The sequence below is a fragment of the Leptonychotes weddellii genome, unplaced genomic scaffold, assembly GCF_054177405.1.
Source record: "Leptonychotes weddellii isolate Sample4059 unplaced genomic scaffold, ASM5417740v2 HiC_scaffold_1520, whole genome shotgun sequence".
In the NCBI taxonomy this organism is placed as follows: domain Eukaryota; kingdom Metazoa; phylum Chordata; class Mammalia; order Carnivora; family Phocidae; genus Leptonychotes; species Leptonychotes weddellii.
In genome coordinates, this window is record NW_027733442.1 from 2,168 (window position 1) to 14,232 (window position 12,065).

Below are 12,065 nucleotides of genomic sequence, written 5' to 3' on the forward strand. Positions count from 1 at the left end.
CACAGTGAGAGCTCAGGCGATACTTCTGGAGTGTGAGTGAACATTTCCATGGGCCAGCTTACATGCAGACCCATGACTCCCATTCATTACCCACTTGTGAACTCATTCATTCTCATTTTAAGATTTTCTTTTTATACTTTATATTTAGAGCCAATGCATTTGTTCTCCTCAGGTTTACAACATACCTTCAGGACCTCAGAGAGCAAATAGCCCTCATCACACCAAGAACAAAAACACGCGGAGAGCCCCATACGTGCATGTAGAAACATTCACACTCAGAGAACCAAGGTGGCACATTCGGACAGCCCCACCCAGGGCACACACTCCACACAGCAGGCAGGGCAGGGATGGGGGACTCCCCGTGGGCACCTGGCTCAGCGTAGCTGGTCAGGGAGGGCTCCCTGGAGGAGGGGACACGGCACCCGAAACCCAAAAGACGATTCAGAAGTCGTCAAAAAGAACTGGGGAAGAGCGTGACAAGCAACACAATTTTTGTGCCCATGAATGTTCATTCACAAACTTGATGTGAATGAAAAACTGGATATAACAATGAATGAATGGAGCCCCTTTGGAAAAAAACAGTTTAGCACTTCCTCCAAGAGTTCAACAGAGCGACCATGTGATCCAGCAACTCCATGACTAGGGTGTTTACCCAAAAGAACTGCTCACAGGTTCACATAAAAATGTGCACGCAGGGGCACCTGGGTGGCTTAGTCAGTTAGGCATCTGCCTTGGGCTCCGGTCATGATCTCAGGGTCCTGGGATCGAGTCCCATAACAGGCTCCCTGCTCAGCAGGAAGCCTGCTTCTCCCTCTCCCTCTGCTGCTACCCCTGCTTGTGCTTGCTCACTCTCTCTTTGAAATAAATAAATCTTTATTTATTTATTTATTTTAAGGTTTTATTTATTCATTTGAGACACAGAGATACAGAGAGAGAGAGAGCATGAGGAGGGGGAGAGGCAGAGGGAGAGGGAGAAGCAGGCTCCCTGCTGAGCCAGGAGCCTGATGTGGGGCTTGATCCCAGGACCCTGGGATCATGACCTGAGCCAAAGGCAGACGCTTAACCATCTGGGCCACCCAGGTGCCCCTTTTTTTATTTTTTTAAAGATTTTATTTATTTATCTGACAGAGAGAGACACAGCAAGAGAGGAAACACGAGCAGGGGAAGTGAGAGAGGGAGAGGGAGAAGCAGGCTTCCCACGGAGCAGGGAGCCTGATGCAGGGCTCAATCCCAGGACCCCGGGATCATGACCTGAGCCGAAGGCAGACACACAACGACTGAGCCACCCAGGCGCCCCTAAAATCTTTTTTTTTAAAAATGTGTACATACAGGGGCGCCTGGGTGGCTCAGCCATTAAGCGTCTGCCTTCGGCTCAGGTCATGATCCCAGGGTCCTGGGATCGAGCCCCGCATCGGGCTCCCTGCTCGGCGGGAAGCCTGCTTCTCCCTCTCCCACTCCCCCTGTGTCTCTCTCTGTCAAATAAATAAAATCTTTTTAAAAAAAAAAAATGTGTACATACATGTTCGTGGCAGTATTGTTCATGACAGCCAAAAAGTGGAAACCATCCAAATGCCCAACAACCGATGAACATCACACAGTGTATGTATATGTGAATATTATTCTGCCATAAAAAGAAGGAAACACTGACATACCCCACAGCATGAACGAACCACCAAAAACACGATGCTCAGCGAAGAAGCCAGCCGCAAGAGGCCATGCGGGGTACGATTCCAGTTACATGACGTCCAAAAGAGGGAAATCCATAGAAACAGAAAGGCGATCAGTGGTGGCCCTGCTGGGCTGGGGGGAGAAGACAGAGAGTGATCCTGATGGGCTAACGGGTATGGGGATTTCTTTACAGGGTGATAGAAATGTTCTGGAATTAGACGGTGCTGATGGTTGCACAACTTGCAAATATGTTATATATAAAAAAAAACCATTGGATTGCACACTTTAAAAGGGTGATTTTTACGTCATGTGAATATCTCCGTTTTTTTTTTGTTTTGTTTTAAGTAGGCTCCACGCTGGGCGGGTTTGAACTCACAACACTGAGATCAAGAGTCAGACGGGCTTAACTGACTAAGCCACCCAGGCGCCCCAATACCTCTGTGTCTTAACAATGAAGGAAAGCAGAACTCTCAAGACAGAAAGCAGAAAGAAGAGATAAAGGAGGGGACATTTCAACCTTTCTTGGGCCCCAGACATTCCTGCCATAACCCAGGGACGCAGAGGAGGGAGGTGAGGGCCCAGGAGTGCCAGAAGGGAGGTGGGTTCTGGGATTCAGGAGTGAGGGGATGGGGTCTGGACTGGGGGAGAGTGATTTTGGTGTCCGGTGGTCTCTCCAACACAGAGCTGCGGGCTCAGAGATGCTCTCTGCCCCCAGACACACACACTGGGGTCTCAGAGCCCACCCCTCCCACCCCCACTCCCCTCTTGTGACCTCTCTCTCTGCCCCAACACCCCACTCCCAGTTGTTATTCAACTGACTCTGAGGTCCACCCTGAACGACCTTCAGCCTGTTCCTGTCCCCAAGATGGGCAAACATTGCAAGCAGCAAACAGCAAACAGCCCACACTGACCTTGGAGCCAGGCGCAGGGGTCAGAGACCTCCCCCAGGCCCACCCTGCTCCAACCTCCCTCTTGGTCTCTAAGACCCAGGGGTTGTCCTGGCTTGGCTAGGTGTGAGGGAGCCAGGTTCAAATTCACCACTTGGTGGCTGAGGAGCCATTGGCCCCCAAGCCTCCATGTTCTCATCTGTAAAATGGGAATGATGAAGATGTCCACGCCATAGCGCTGTTGTGTTAATTCAGTGAGTTAAGGCGCCAAACCACCACCTGCCGTGGTGCCTAGTGCAGAGTGTGTGCTCAGAAAACACAAGTTTGGGGCGCCTGGGTGGCTCAGTCGGTTAAGCGTCTGCCTTTGGTTCGGGTCATGATCTCAAGGTCCTGGGATCGAGCCCCACGTTGGGCTCCATGCTCAGCGGGGAGTCTGCTTCTCCCTCTCCCTCCCCCCTGCTCATTTTCTCTCTCTCTCTCACTTGCTCTCTCTCAAATAAATAAATAAAATCTTAAAAAAAAAAAAAAAGAAAGAAAGAAAACACAAGCTTAATAAACAGCCTCTGACCTTGACTGAGCACCCCTGCAGTGTATCTGGTGCTGCTTATAGCAATTTACGTGAACAGTCTCCCCTACTCTCCAGGGCAGCTGACAAAACAGGCCCAGAGAGGTTAAGCACCTTGCACCAGGTCACACAGCAGGGCAGATGGTGGAGCCAAGCTCTGAACCCCACTCACCTCGTGGCTGCCCACAATGCACGGTGGGCTTTTCTTTTTCTTTTCTCTCATGGTCAAATACAGAACATAAAATGTACGACATCAACTGTTTTAGGGGCACGCTTCAATGACATTAGGTACATTCCCAATGTTGTGCCCCCATCATCACCATCCATTTCTGGAACTTTCTCACCTTTCCAAACAGAAGCTCTTGGAGGTTTCATTTTTTTTTCCCCCGGAGGTTTCATTTTACATATTATTGTTACCCGGGAGCTGCGGGGCACATTTGTTGGGCACCTACTGTGTCCGAGAGCCCACGCTGGGGCCCCTGGAGGGAGAAGCATTCTGCTGGAAGTTGCTGGGTCAGCACGAAACTGCCCAGTAGCTGCCCCTTGTCCGGGGAGCGGGGGGGGGGCATTCCATGACCCTCAGGGGATGCCTGAAACCAGAAATAGTGCCAAACCCTGGATCTACTGGGGTTTTTTCCTATCCCTACACACCTATGATAAAGTTTAACATAAATTAGACACAGTAAGAGATGAACAACAATGATGAATAATGAGCTAGAACAGTTATAATAATACACTGTAACTAAAGTTAGGGGAGTGTCTCTCTCTCTCCCAAAGTGCCTTGTTGAACTATACTCACCCTTCTTCATGTGATGATGTGAGATGATAAAATGCCCACATGAGGTGAAGGACACAGATACTGTGACGTGGTATTTGGTGACTGTTGGCGTATTGTCAGATTATCTGCTTCCAAACCTTAATTGACCTCCGGTAACTGAAACTGTGGATAAGGGGGGACTACGGTGGGGGGTGCCTGGGGGGCTCAGACGTTAAGCATCTGCCTTCGGCTCAGGTCATGGTCCCAGGGTCCTGGGATCCAGCCCCGCATCGGGCTCCCTGCTCGGCGGGAAGCCTGCTTCTCCCTCTCCCTCTCCCCCTGCTTGTGTTCCCTCTCTCGCTGTGTCTCTCTCTGTCAAATAAATTAATAAAATCTTAAAAAAAAAAAAAAAATACCAGGATCCCGGTCGGATTTGAATTTCAGATGGTTAACAAATAATTTTTAGGATACTTCCCAAATATTGCGTGGGGCTTACTTATACTAAAAGAAAAACTTATTATTTATCTGAATTCAAATGGGCGTCCTATATTTTATCTGCCAACCCCGAACCGAGGAATCCAGTCCGTGGTCCCCTGGCCAAGCCATGTGCCCTGGCGTCCAGGGAGAAAAGGCTCATTTTCTTTCCACCTGGTGTTGGGCCTGAGCCTGATATTGACAACTTCCTACTACGTGCACCTGGAACTTTCTCTCACGGGGCCTCACCCAGTCTTCCCATGGACTCTGGGAGGCAGACGCTTATGAGCATGTGCATTTTACAGGTGAAAACATTGAGGCCCAGGGAAGGAGTTGGAATTGCCCGGGTCACCTGATGAGAGTATGTACGGCCTGTAGCCCAGAGCCTAAGGAATCTTAGAAAGAAAATAATCATAAACAGCCATGATCTGTGAGCCCCACCATCACCAGCGTCCTTGTTAAGACATTCCCTTGTATCATTTCATTCAGTGAAAGTCCTGCCTCAAGTATGGGTTGTGGGCCCATTTTTCAGAGGAGGGAACTGAGGTCAGCGAGAGGGGCCAGCAGGTGAGGTGCAGCCAGGATTTGAACACCGCTCACTGTAGGAGGCCGGAGAGCCTTCTGTCTTCCCCTGTCAGGCCAGAGTGCTGGGAGGGTAGGAAGGAGGGAGGCCAGCAGGGGCGGGCAAGGCCTCTGCTTGTCACCGTCACCTGGGCCCCTCTCTCTGAAGTCCCTGCCAAGGGGCGTGGGGAGGCAGCCAGGGGAGGGCTCTGCTCTCTGCTTTGCACAGCGCCCCCCTCCCCCAGCCAGGAGAGCTGAGCGCGGAGGATCGAGCATCGGAGAACAAGAGCCCCCAGAAATGTTGCCTCCTGGACTCAGTCCCCAGGCCCTGCCTTCCCTCTGCTTCTGCATTCTGGTCCTGGCCTGTGTCGTGGGTGAGGAGGAGTGGATGGGCGGGTGCGGGGACCCTGCAGGGGTGTAGGGGGTGAGCGTGGCCATCCGTATGGTGTGCAGGTTGGCAGACATTGGGGTATGGGGCTTGTGTGTTTCATCGTGTGCAGACGGGTGTGCGTTTCTGGGGGAACGTGCTGGTGGTGGTCCCATGTGAGACGCGTACGTGGGGCTGATGCAAATTACAGTGGTTGTGGATGTGCGTTGCTGTGTGTGTTTGCGCAAGAGTAGGACGTCATGGTAAACGTGTGTCCGTGAACAAACATATATAGGTTTGTGCACACGTTTTTATGTAAAGGATACGAGCGTGTGGACGCTGTGAGAGTGTCTGCATGTGTTGGCACGTGAGCCTGTCTGCGTTCCACGTGTGCATTTAAAACTTTAACACTCCAATGTGCAAGGCGCCCTCCCAAGTGCCTCATGCGTGGTAACTCTGAGTTCTCCCGGGATCCCCGAGGTAGGGCCTCTCATTGGCCCATTCTACAGAAGGGGAAACTGCGTATAGAAGAGGTTCGGTCATTGGCTAAGGCGCTCCGCAGGCCGTATGGGTGCCCCTGTATGTGCACAAACATGTGTGTCCGTGTGAAGGCCGGGGTCTGTAGGTGACGCTTTGCCTACTGGGCACAAGAGTGATGGACAGGCAGGTGTGTACGAAGAGGTCAAGTGCGATCTGATCCGAGGCAGGACCCCTGGCCCCCCAGAAGGGGAGGGAATGAACAGCACAGCTCTGCCAACCTCCATCCCTGGGGGACGGGGGAGTCTTCCTGTGCTTTCCCTTGGCTGCTTGCAGAGGTTGTTCAGACAGGGTGGGGGTCATGGGAGACCCGAGAGGGCAGCAAGATCAGGTTTAAGGGAGGCATCAGGAGGGGGATAGGGGTCAAAGAGGTGGGGTTACACACTGAGGGGGAACACAACAGGCAGACGGAGGGGTGACAGGAGGGGCCGTGGGCACAGAGGGTGACAAGAAATCGACTGATGGCTAAAAGGGGGACAAGGGGTCAAAGGGACATACAAGGTGAAGGGCAGCAGAGATGGACGTCAAGGGGCTGCCCTTGGGCCACCAGGAGGGACAGTGATGGTGAGCACGGAGGTGAAGGAGGGAAGGAAGGATTCTCGGGTCCCAGCCGGCCCATGTGGCCCTCCGGTCCCACCTAGCGTGCCAGCAAGCAGTGCCCACAGAATCCCCGAGCCCTCAACCAGAGCTAGCGAGTGGTTTTTGGAGCCTGGTGCCCGGCAACATGAAGGCTCTGGTGACCAGGACCAGAGATAAGTGGCAGTGGTTCTGGTGAGTATGTGCAGCTGTGCTTGGGGGGTGGACTCCCAGGTCTGAGGGAGCAGGGGCTGGGGGTCTGGACCCCTGGGTCTGAGGGAGGAGGGGCTGGGAGTCCGGACCCCGCAGGTTAGAGGGAGAACCTGGGTCAGAGGGAGGAGGGGTGGGGCCGGAACTCTTGGGTTCTGAGTGGGGTAAGGCTGTGACCTCTGGGTCTGAGCAAAGCCGAGGGTAAGAGTTGAGAGCAGGCACTCCTGGGTCTGAAGGAAGAGGGATGAATGGGGCAGCGGAAGTCTTGGGGCTAGCTGGGGTCTCGACAGTTATATTCCCTCTTCTGCAGGGGACCGGAGGCCGTCCAGGGCTTTGTGCAGACCTACTACGATGACCACCTGAAGGACCTGAGTCTCCGCACCCAGGCCTGGCTCAAAAGCTCCAAAGATAGCCTTCTGAACCGGGCTCACAACTTGTGCCCCCGGCTTCTCTGTGGGGACGGGGACCAGAATTAAAGTTTCTGCAGCTTCCACAATAAAGAAATGCTTCTCTGTGTCCCTGTCCCCATCCCTTCCCACTGTGGCCACCCCCAGCAGTTCATGAGTAGAGGAAGTGACACCTGGCCAGGGAGGGACAGTTGGGGGGGGCCCTGAGGCGAAGGAGTCAGGAGGATGGCCCCCTTCCCCCAGCCCTGAGATGCACCACTGTGGGATTGTGCAGGGAAGGAGACACCAGACAGCTGAGTTTGGGATGGAGGAGGAAGGCTGGCGTGCAGACGGGGTCAGCAGGCCCCCACAGCGACCCCTCATTCAGAGCTTTGTGTTTGCTTCCCACGTGAGGGGCGCCCCAGACCGCTTTCCTTGTGGATGCCCAGAACCCCCAACCTCTTCACAGCCCCCACCCAGCCTGGCTCTCTCAGGAGGGAGTTTTCAGAGTAGGGGCTCCCTGTGGCTTGACCCTGGGGACAGTCACTGCCCTCTCTGCCCTGCACCACCCCCTCAGCGGCCCTGTTGGCTCGGACTTTGGCCTAGGGGACAAGGTGGGGGTGGTAGCTGTGGACGGGGAGGTGGACCTCAAGAGCTATAAAGCCTTTCTCTGCCCGCGTGGAGCCAGTGAGGAGAGCCTGCCAGAGTCGGGTAAGAGAGGGACCAAGATGGCAATGGGGAGGGGTCAGCGGGGAGGGGGCAAAGATAATATTAAGTCAGAAATCCGCAGGAGTCCTGACGTTAGATTCCTCTGTTGGAAGGGCGGAATTTAGAATCCTAGACTGTTTCTCTGATGCCCCTCGGGGTCAGATCTCAACCTCATCTCCAAACAGTAGGGCCTCTGAGCATGGTTGTCGCTGAGCTGAGCCCTTCTGTGATGGGGGTGGGGCTGGGGGTGAAGACAGATGGAAGGCACGCAGAACAGGGCCCAGGGCATCAGAAATGTGCTCGCTGAGTCTGTGGGGGTGCATCCAGGTACCGACAGGGTGGCAGCGGAAACGTCACCCTCTGCCAAGCCTTTCCCAGGCCACGTGACACGCCCTCCCCCCTCCAGAGTACTTATCACCCCGGGACACGCAGTATTTTTTCCTCGTTTAATATCATTGAGTGTCTTTCTCTCTCACGTGGGCTGTGGAAGGGCAGGGCTGTCGCCGGTGGTCACAGCTGGGCCCAGGGCCTGTGCTTGGCACACATGGTGAGGTGCTCAAGAAATGCTTCTTGAGGGAATGAATGGATGTTTAAAGGAAGGTGTGAAAATCAGGAGTAGAATCATAAAGCGTTAGACAATGAGGCCCAAGCCGATGCATTGGCAACTGGACTCAGCTGGGGGGGGGGGGAGAGGGCAGGGGAGAGGGGAAGCCCAGCCCCCTCCTCTTGCATTTGGCGGGGGTGGGGGAGAACCCCAGGACTAGATGTCACCTTGTCCCACAGCCTTCTCAGCGTTCCAGGTCTTTTGAAGCCATGGGCATCCGATACCTCCTGGTTCTGGTTCTTGTCCTCCTGGTATTGGGATGTGGTGAGTGTGTTCAGCAGGGGAAGAGGGGTCTGTGAGGGGGATGAGAGGAGCCTCAAGCATCTTCCCAGTCTAGTTCTTGCCTGGCCCTCCCCCATCCCCCTCCTTCCCTGCCTCATTGTCCCCTGCGGCAGGCTCCTCGGCTCTCCTAATGCACTCTCCCCCTGCAGAGGTCCAGGGGGCCCACATGCCCCAGCAAGATGAAGCCACCACCTCCTCCCTGTTCACCCAGATGCAGGAATCATTCTATGGCTACTGGGGGATAGCCAAGTCAGCCGCCCAGGGACTGTACGAGAAGACATACCTGACCACCATGGATGAGAAAATCAGGTATCATCGACCTGCCCCCACTAGGAACCAGGAGTCCCAGCCCCCAGCCCTGTCTGAACCCTGGATTCTGAGATCCCAGCCCTGTCCTCCCTAGGGAGCCAAGAGTTTGGGTTCCAGCCACCTTTTCCTGCAGGACACATGATTCTGGGCCCCCAGCCTGTTTCTCCCTTAGACTCAGGGTACTCCCAGCCTCCTCCTGCTCTGAACGTCTGTCCTTTCTCCCCAGGGAAATATACAACAAAAGCACAGCAGCTGTGAGCACTTACGCAGGGATTTTCACTGACCAGTTACTTTCTATGCTGAAGGGAGACCAGTAACAGCTGGGCCCCGACCAGGGGGGATGGGAGAGTCCAGACCCCACGACCCCTTGGCTCCTCTGACCTACCCCCTACTTTTCAGCAGCTACCAGCATCCTGCTCCCAACGCTAGTCTGTTCTTCTTATAAATAAATTAATTTAAAAAGCCACTTATTTTCTTCCATGTGGTTGCTTTTCTAAGACCTCAGGGGCCAAGATGGTGGGACTGATTCAGTCCATCCAATGGTTATTGAGTGCCCATTGGATGTATGTAGCCCTAACTTGGTCAGTGGGAATAAAGAGGTGAATAATAACAAGGAATAACTGTAACAACAAAATTAGAGACTGTCCTTCACCAAGGTCTGGCTTTCTCATATGTAAAATGACAAACCACGAACACAGCTAACTTCCAGCGGCCTCTGGCACTATCTAGGCCCTGGACGGATCCTTTAAATGTACATCACAGTGAGGTGTCCCGTGGTCCTGTGTCAGAGGGGAGACTGGTGCCCAGAGGTCACTACTGAGCACAGGAAGTCAGAGCCCAGGTTGGCTGGAACCCAAGAGGATCGATCTACAAAAGCTGTGCTCTGTGACAATTCCTATATGCTTGTCCAACCTGTATTTATTGAGACCCTGCTAGGCCCAGGGGACACTGCAGGGAAAAGACAGAGAGTCCTGCTTTCTGTGGCCCTTTAAAAAAAAGCTATTGATTGGGTCCAGGCCCAATTCCACACAGTTTTAGTGATTACGGCTGTGTGGTGTGTTCTGTTAGCTGCTCTCTCCTTATTAGCAACAGTAGTAACATCTTCTGAGCTCCCATTCAGGATCAGGAGCTCTGTTCCATCTTGAGGCCACAAACAGAGCGGCTGGGAGGTAGGGAGGGGGAAGGCAGAGGATGAGCTAGACGACCAAGGGAGAAGATGACTTCAGACAGCGATTTGTGCAATGAAGAAAAGAAGAAGTGAAGAGATCAAGGCCTGGGCGTAGCCCCCTCGGATAGGGGAAGTCCCCCTAGAAAACCTGGCTGGGCTGGTCCCAAGGGATGCATCACAGTGTAGTGTGGTTGGGGCTGTTGTTGCTGGTTTGTGGGGGGAGGAGGGCGGACTCGCTTGGTCCGTTAGTGGTTGGGAAATGGTATCTGGGCAGGGGGGAATTGCAGGCAAAAAGCACAGGGTGTGCAAGTAAGAGCAGAGGAGGTGCAATCAGAGAGGACAGTGCTTGGGCCCCTAGGTAGAGGGCTGGGGGCCTGCACTTCTGGGTCCTGAGGGAGTAGAGGGTGGTCCGAGGCCCCCAAGTGCCTGGGGTGGGGCTGTTGGCCTCTGAGGATCCAGGGCCTGTTTCTCCTAATCTGCTTGGCATTAATCTCCAGCCAGCCTCTCAGCACTCTTGGGGCAGCTTTCCCAGGTCTTGAGGATGGGCAGCTGGGAGTCTAGTAGAAAACAGGGGCCTTGGGGAGGGGCTGTGGGAAATGCCCCCAAGTCCCCAGGGCCTGGGAAGAGCTGAGGCTGCCAAACCCAGAGGGTGATGGGGAGGGGGGACCCTAGAGGAACAATCCCTGCTCTGTCCACTTGTTTCCCACGGACTCAAGCCAAACCAAACCACTGCCCAGGCCAGTTCTGCTTCCAACCAATCCTGGTGCCCTTCCCAGATTCCTCCTTCCTTTCTCAGGCCTCCACCCCAGTCCCACTCCCCCTAGGACCCCGGAGTCCAGGCCCCTAGATGCCTCTTCCCCCAGAATTCAGGAGTCTGGGACCCCAGACTTCTTCTCCCTCAGACTCGGAGTCTGGACCTCCCAAGCCTTTTTCCTCAGGACCCAAAAGTGTAGGGCTCCCATCCTTTTCTCCCTTAGAACCCGCAATCGCATCTTCTGGTTGGTGTTGGGCGTCCCCTAGTGGAGGACAGAGTGGCTGTGGGCTGTGATTCACTTAGCAATTAGTAGAAATGGAAGAATTTGGTCACTCAGCAGACATGGGAGAGGGCTTCGCAGTGCTGCTAAAGTCACAGTCTAGCTGAGAGACCTTCATGCTCCAACAGATCAGGATTCTGATGAGAGAGGAGGGCAGACCGGAGCATTTTGTATCTAGAGTTGAAAGCAGAGATGGGGTTACAGTGAAGCTGGAGATTACGTTTCTAAAGCCCCTCACTTGCCTGGGTTTTCTGTGGTCCTCTACTTAAGCTTGTGTATGTAATTTTGTGCTTTAAAAAAAGGCCCACAAATCTCAATCTGCCTCTTGTCTGGTGGACTTCAATCAGTATGTTCATTTCATCTGTAAACTTAAAAACTGGGCCTACAATTTTTTTTTTAAATTTCTATTTATTTATTTGAGAGAGAGTGAGAGAGAGCACAACAAGCCGGGGGGGGGGGAGGGGCAGAGGGGCTGGGATCCCAAAAAGGGGTTTGATCCCAAGACCCTGGGATCATGACCTGAGCCGAAAGTAGACACTTAACCAACTGGGCATACAATTTCACTGACTCGTTCTTGCTACTTTTTTTTTTTTTTTAAAGATTTTATTTATTTGACAAAGAGAGAGAGACAGCGAGAGAGGGAACACAAGCAGGGGGAGCGGGAGAGGGAAAAGCAGGCTTCCCGCTGAGCAGGGAGCCCGATGCGGGGCTCGATCCCAGGACCCTGGGATCACAACCTTAGCCGAAGGCAGACGCTTAATGACTGAGCCACCCAGGCACCCCCGTTCTTGCTACTCTTACTATCTGTGAGTGGACTAGGAAAGACATTCCCTAAGGTAACTTCTTGCCTTTGTGTTGGTCCTCAGAGGTAGGTCATCAACCTTCCGCATTCAGAGTTTCATCTTTTAACTTAGCAATCATCCCCTGGGGCAGTGCTGGAGGGAGAGCAAGGAGCGTGACAGCCCTCGGCTG

General features: G+C 53.6%; 2 protein-coding genes across 2 annotated transcripts; both read left to right on the top strand.

Annotated features, from left to right (window-relative positions):
* Positions 1-5,082: 5,082 nt before the first annotated feature.
* On the top strand, positions 5,083-7,116 carry APOC4 (apolipoprotein C4). The gene is made up of 3 exons (XM_006738527.3): positions 5,083-5,286; positions 6,458-6,587; positions 6,913-7,116. The coding sequence occupies exons 1-3, from the start codon at positions 5,211-5,213 to the stop codon at positions 7,076-7,078; spliced, it is 372 nt and encodes a 123-aa protein (XP_006738590.1). The 5' UTR covers positions 5,083-5,210; the 3' UTR covers positions 7,079-7,116.
* Positions 7,117-7,592: 476 nt separating this feature from the next.
* Positions 7,593-9,357, top strand: APOC2 (apolipoprotein C2). Its single transcript, XM_006738525.2, has 4 exons — positions 7,593-7,699; positions 8,480-8,564; positions 8,732-8,891; positions 9,118-9,357. The coding sequence occupies exons 2-4, from the start codon at positions 8,510-8,512 to the stop codon at positions 9,206-9,208; spliced, it is 306 nt and encodes a 101-aa protein (XP_006738588.1). The 5' UTR covers positions 7,593-7,699; positions 8,480-8,509; the 3' UTR covers positions 9,209-9,357.
* Positions 9,358-12,065: the final 2,708 nt, after the last annotated feature.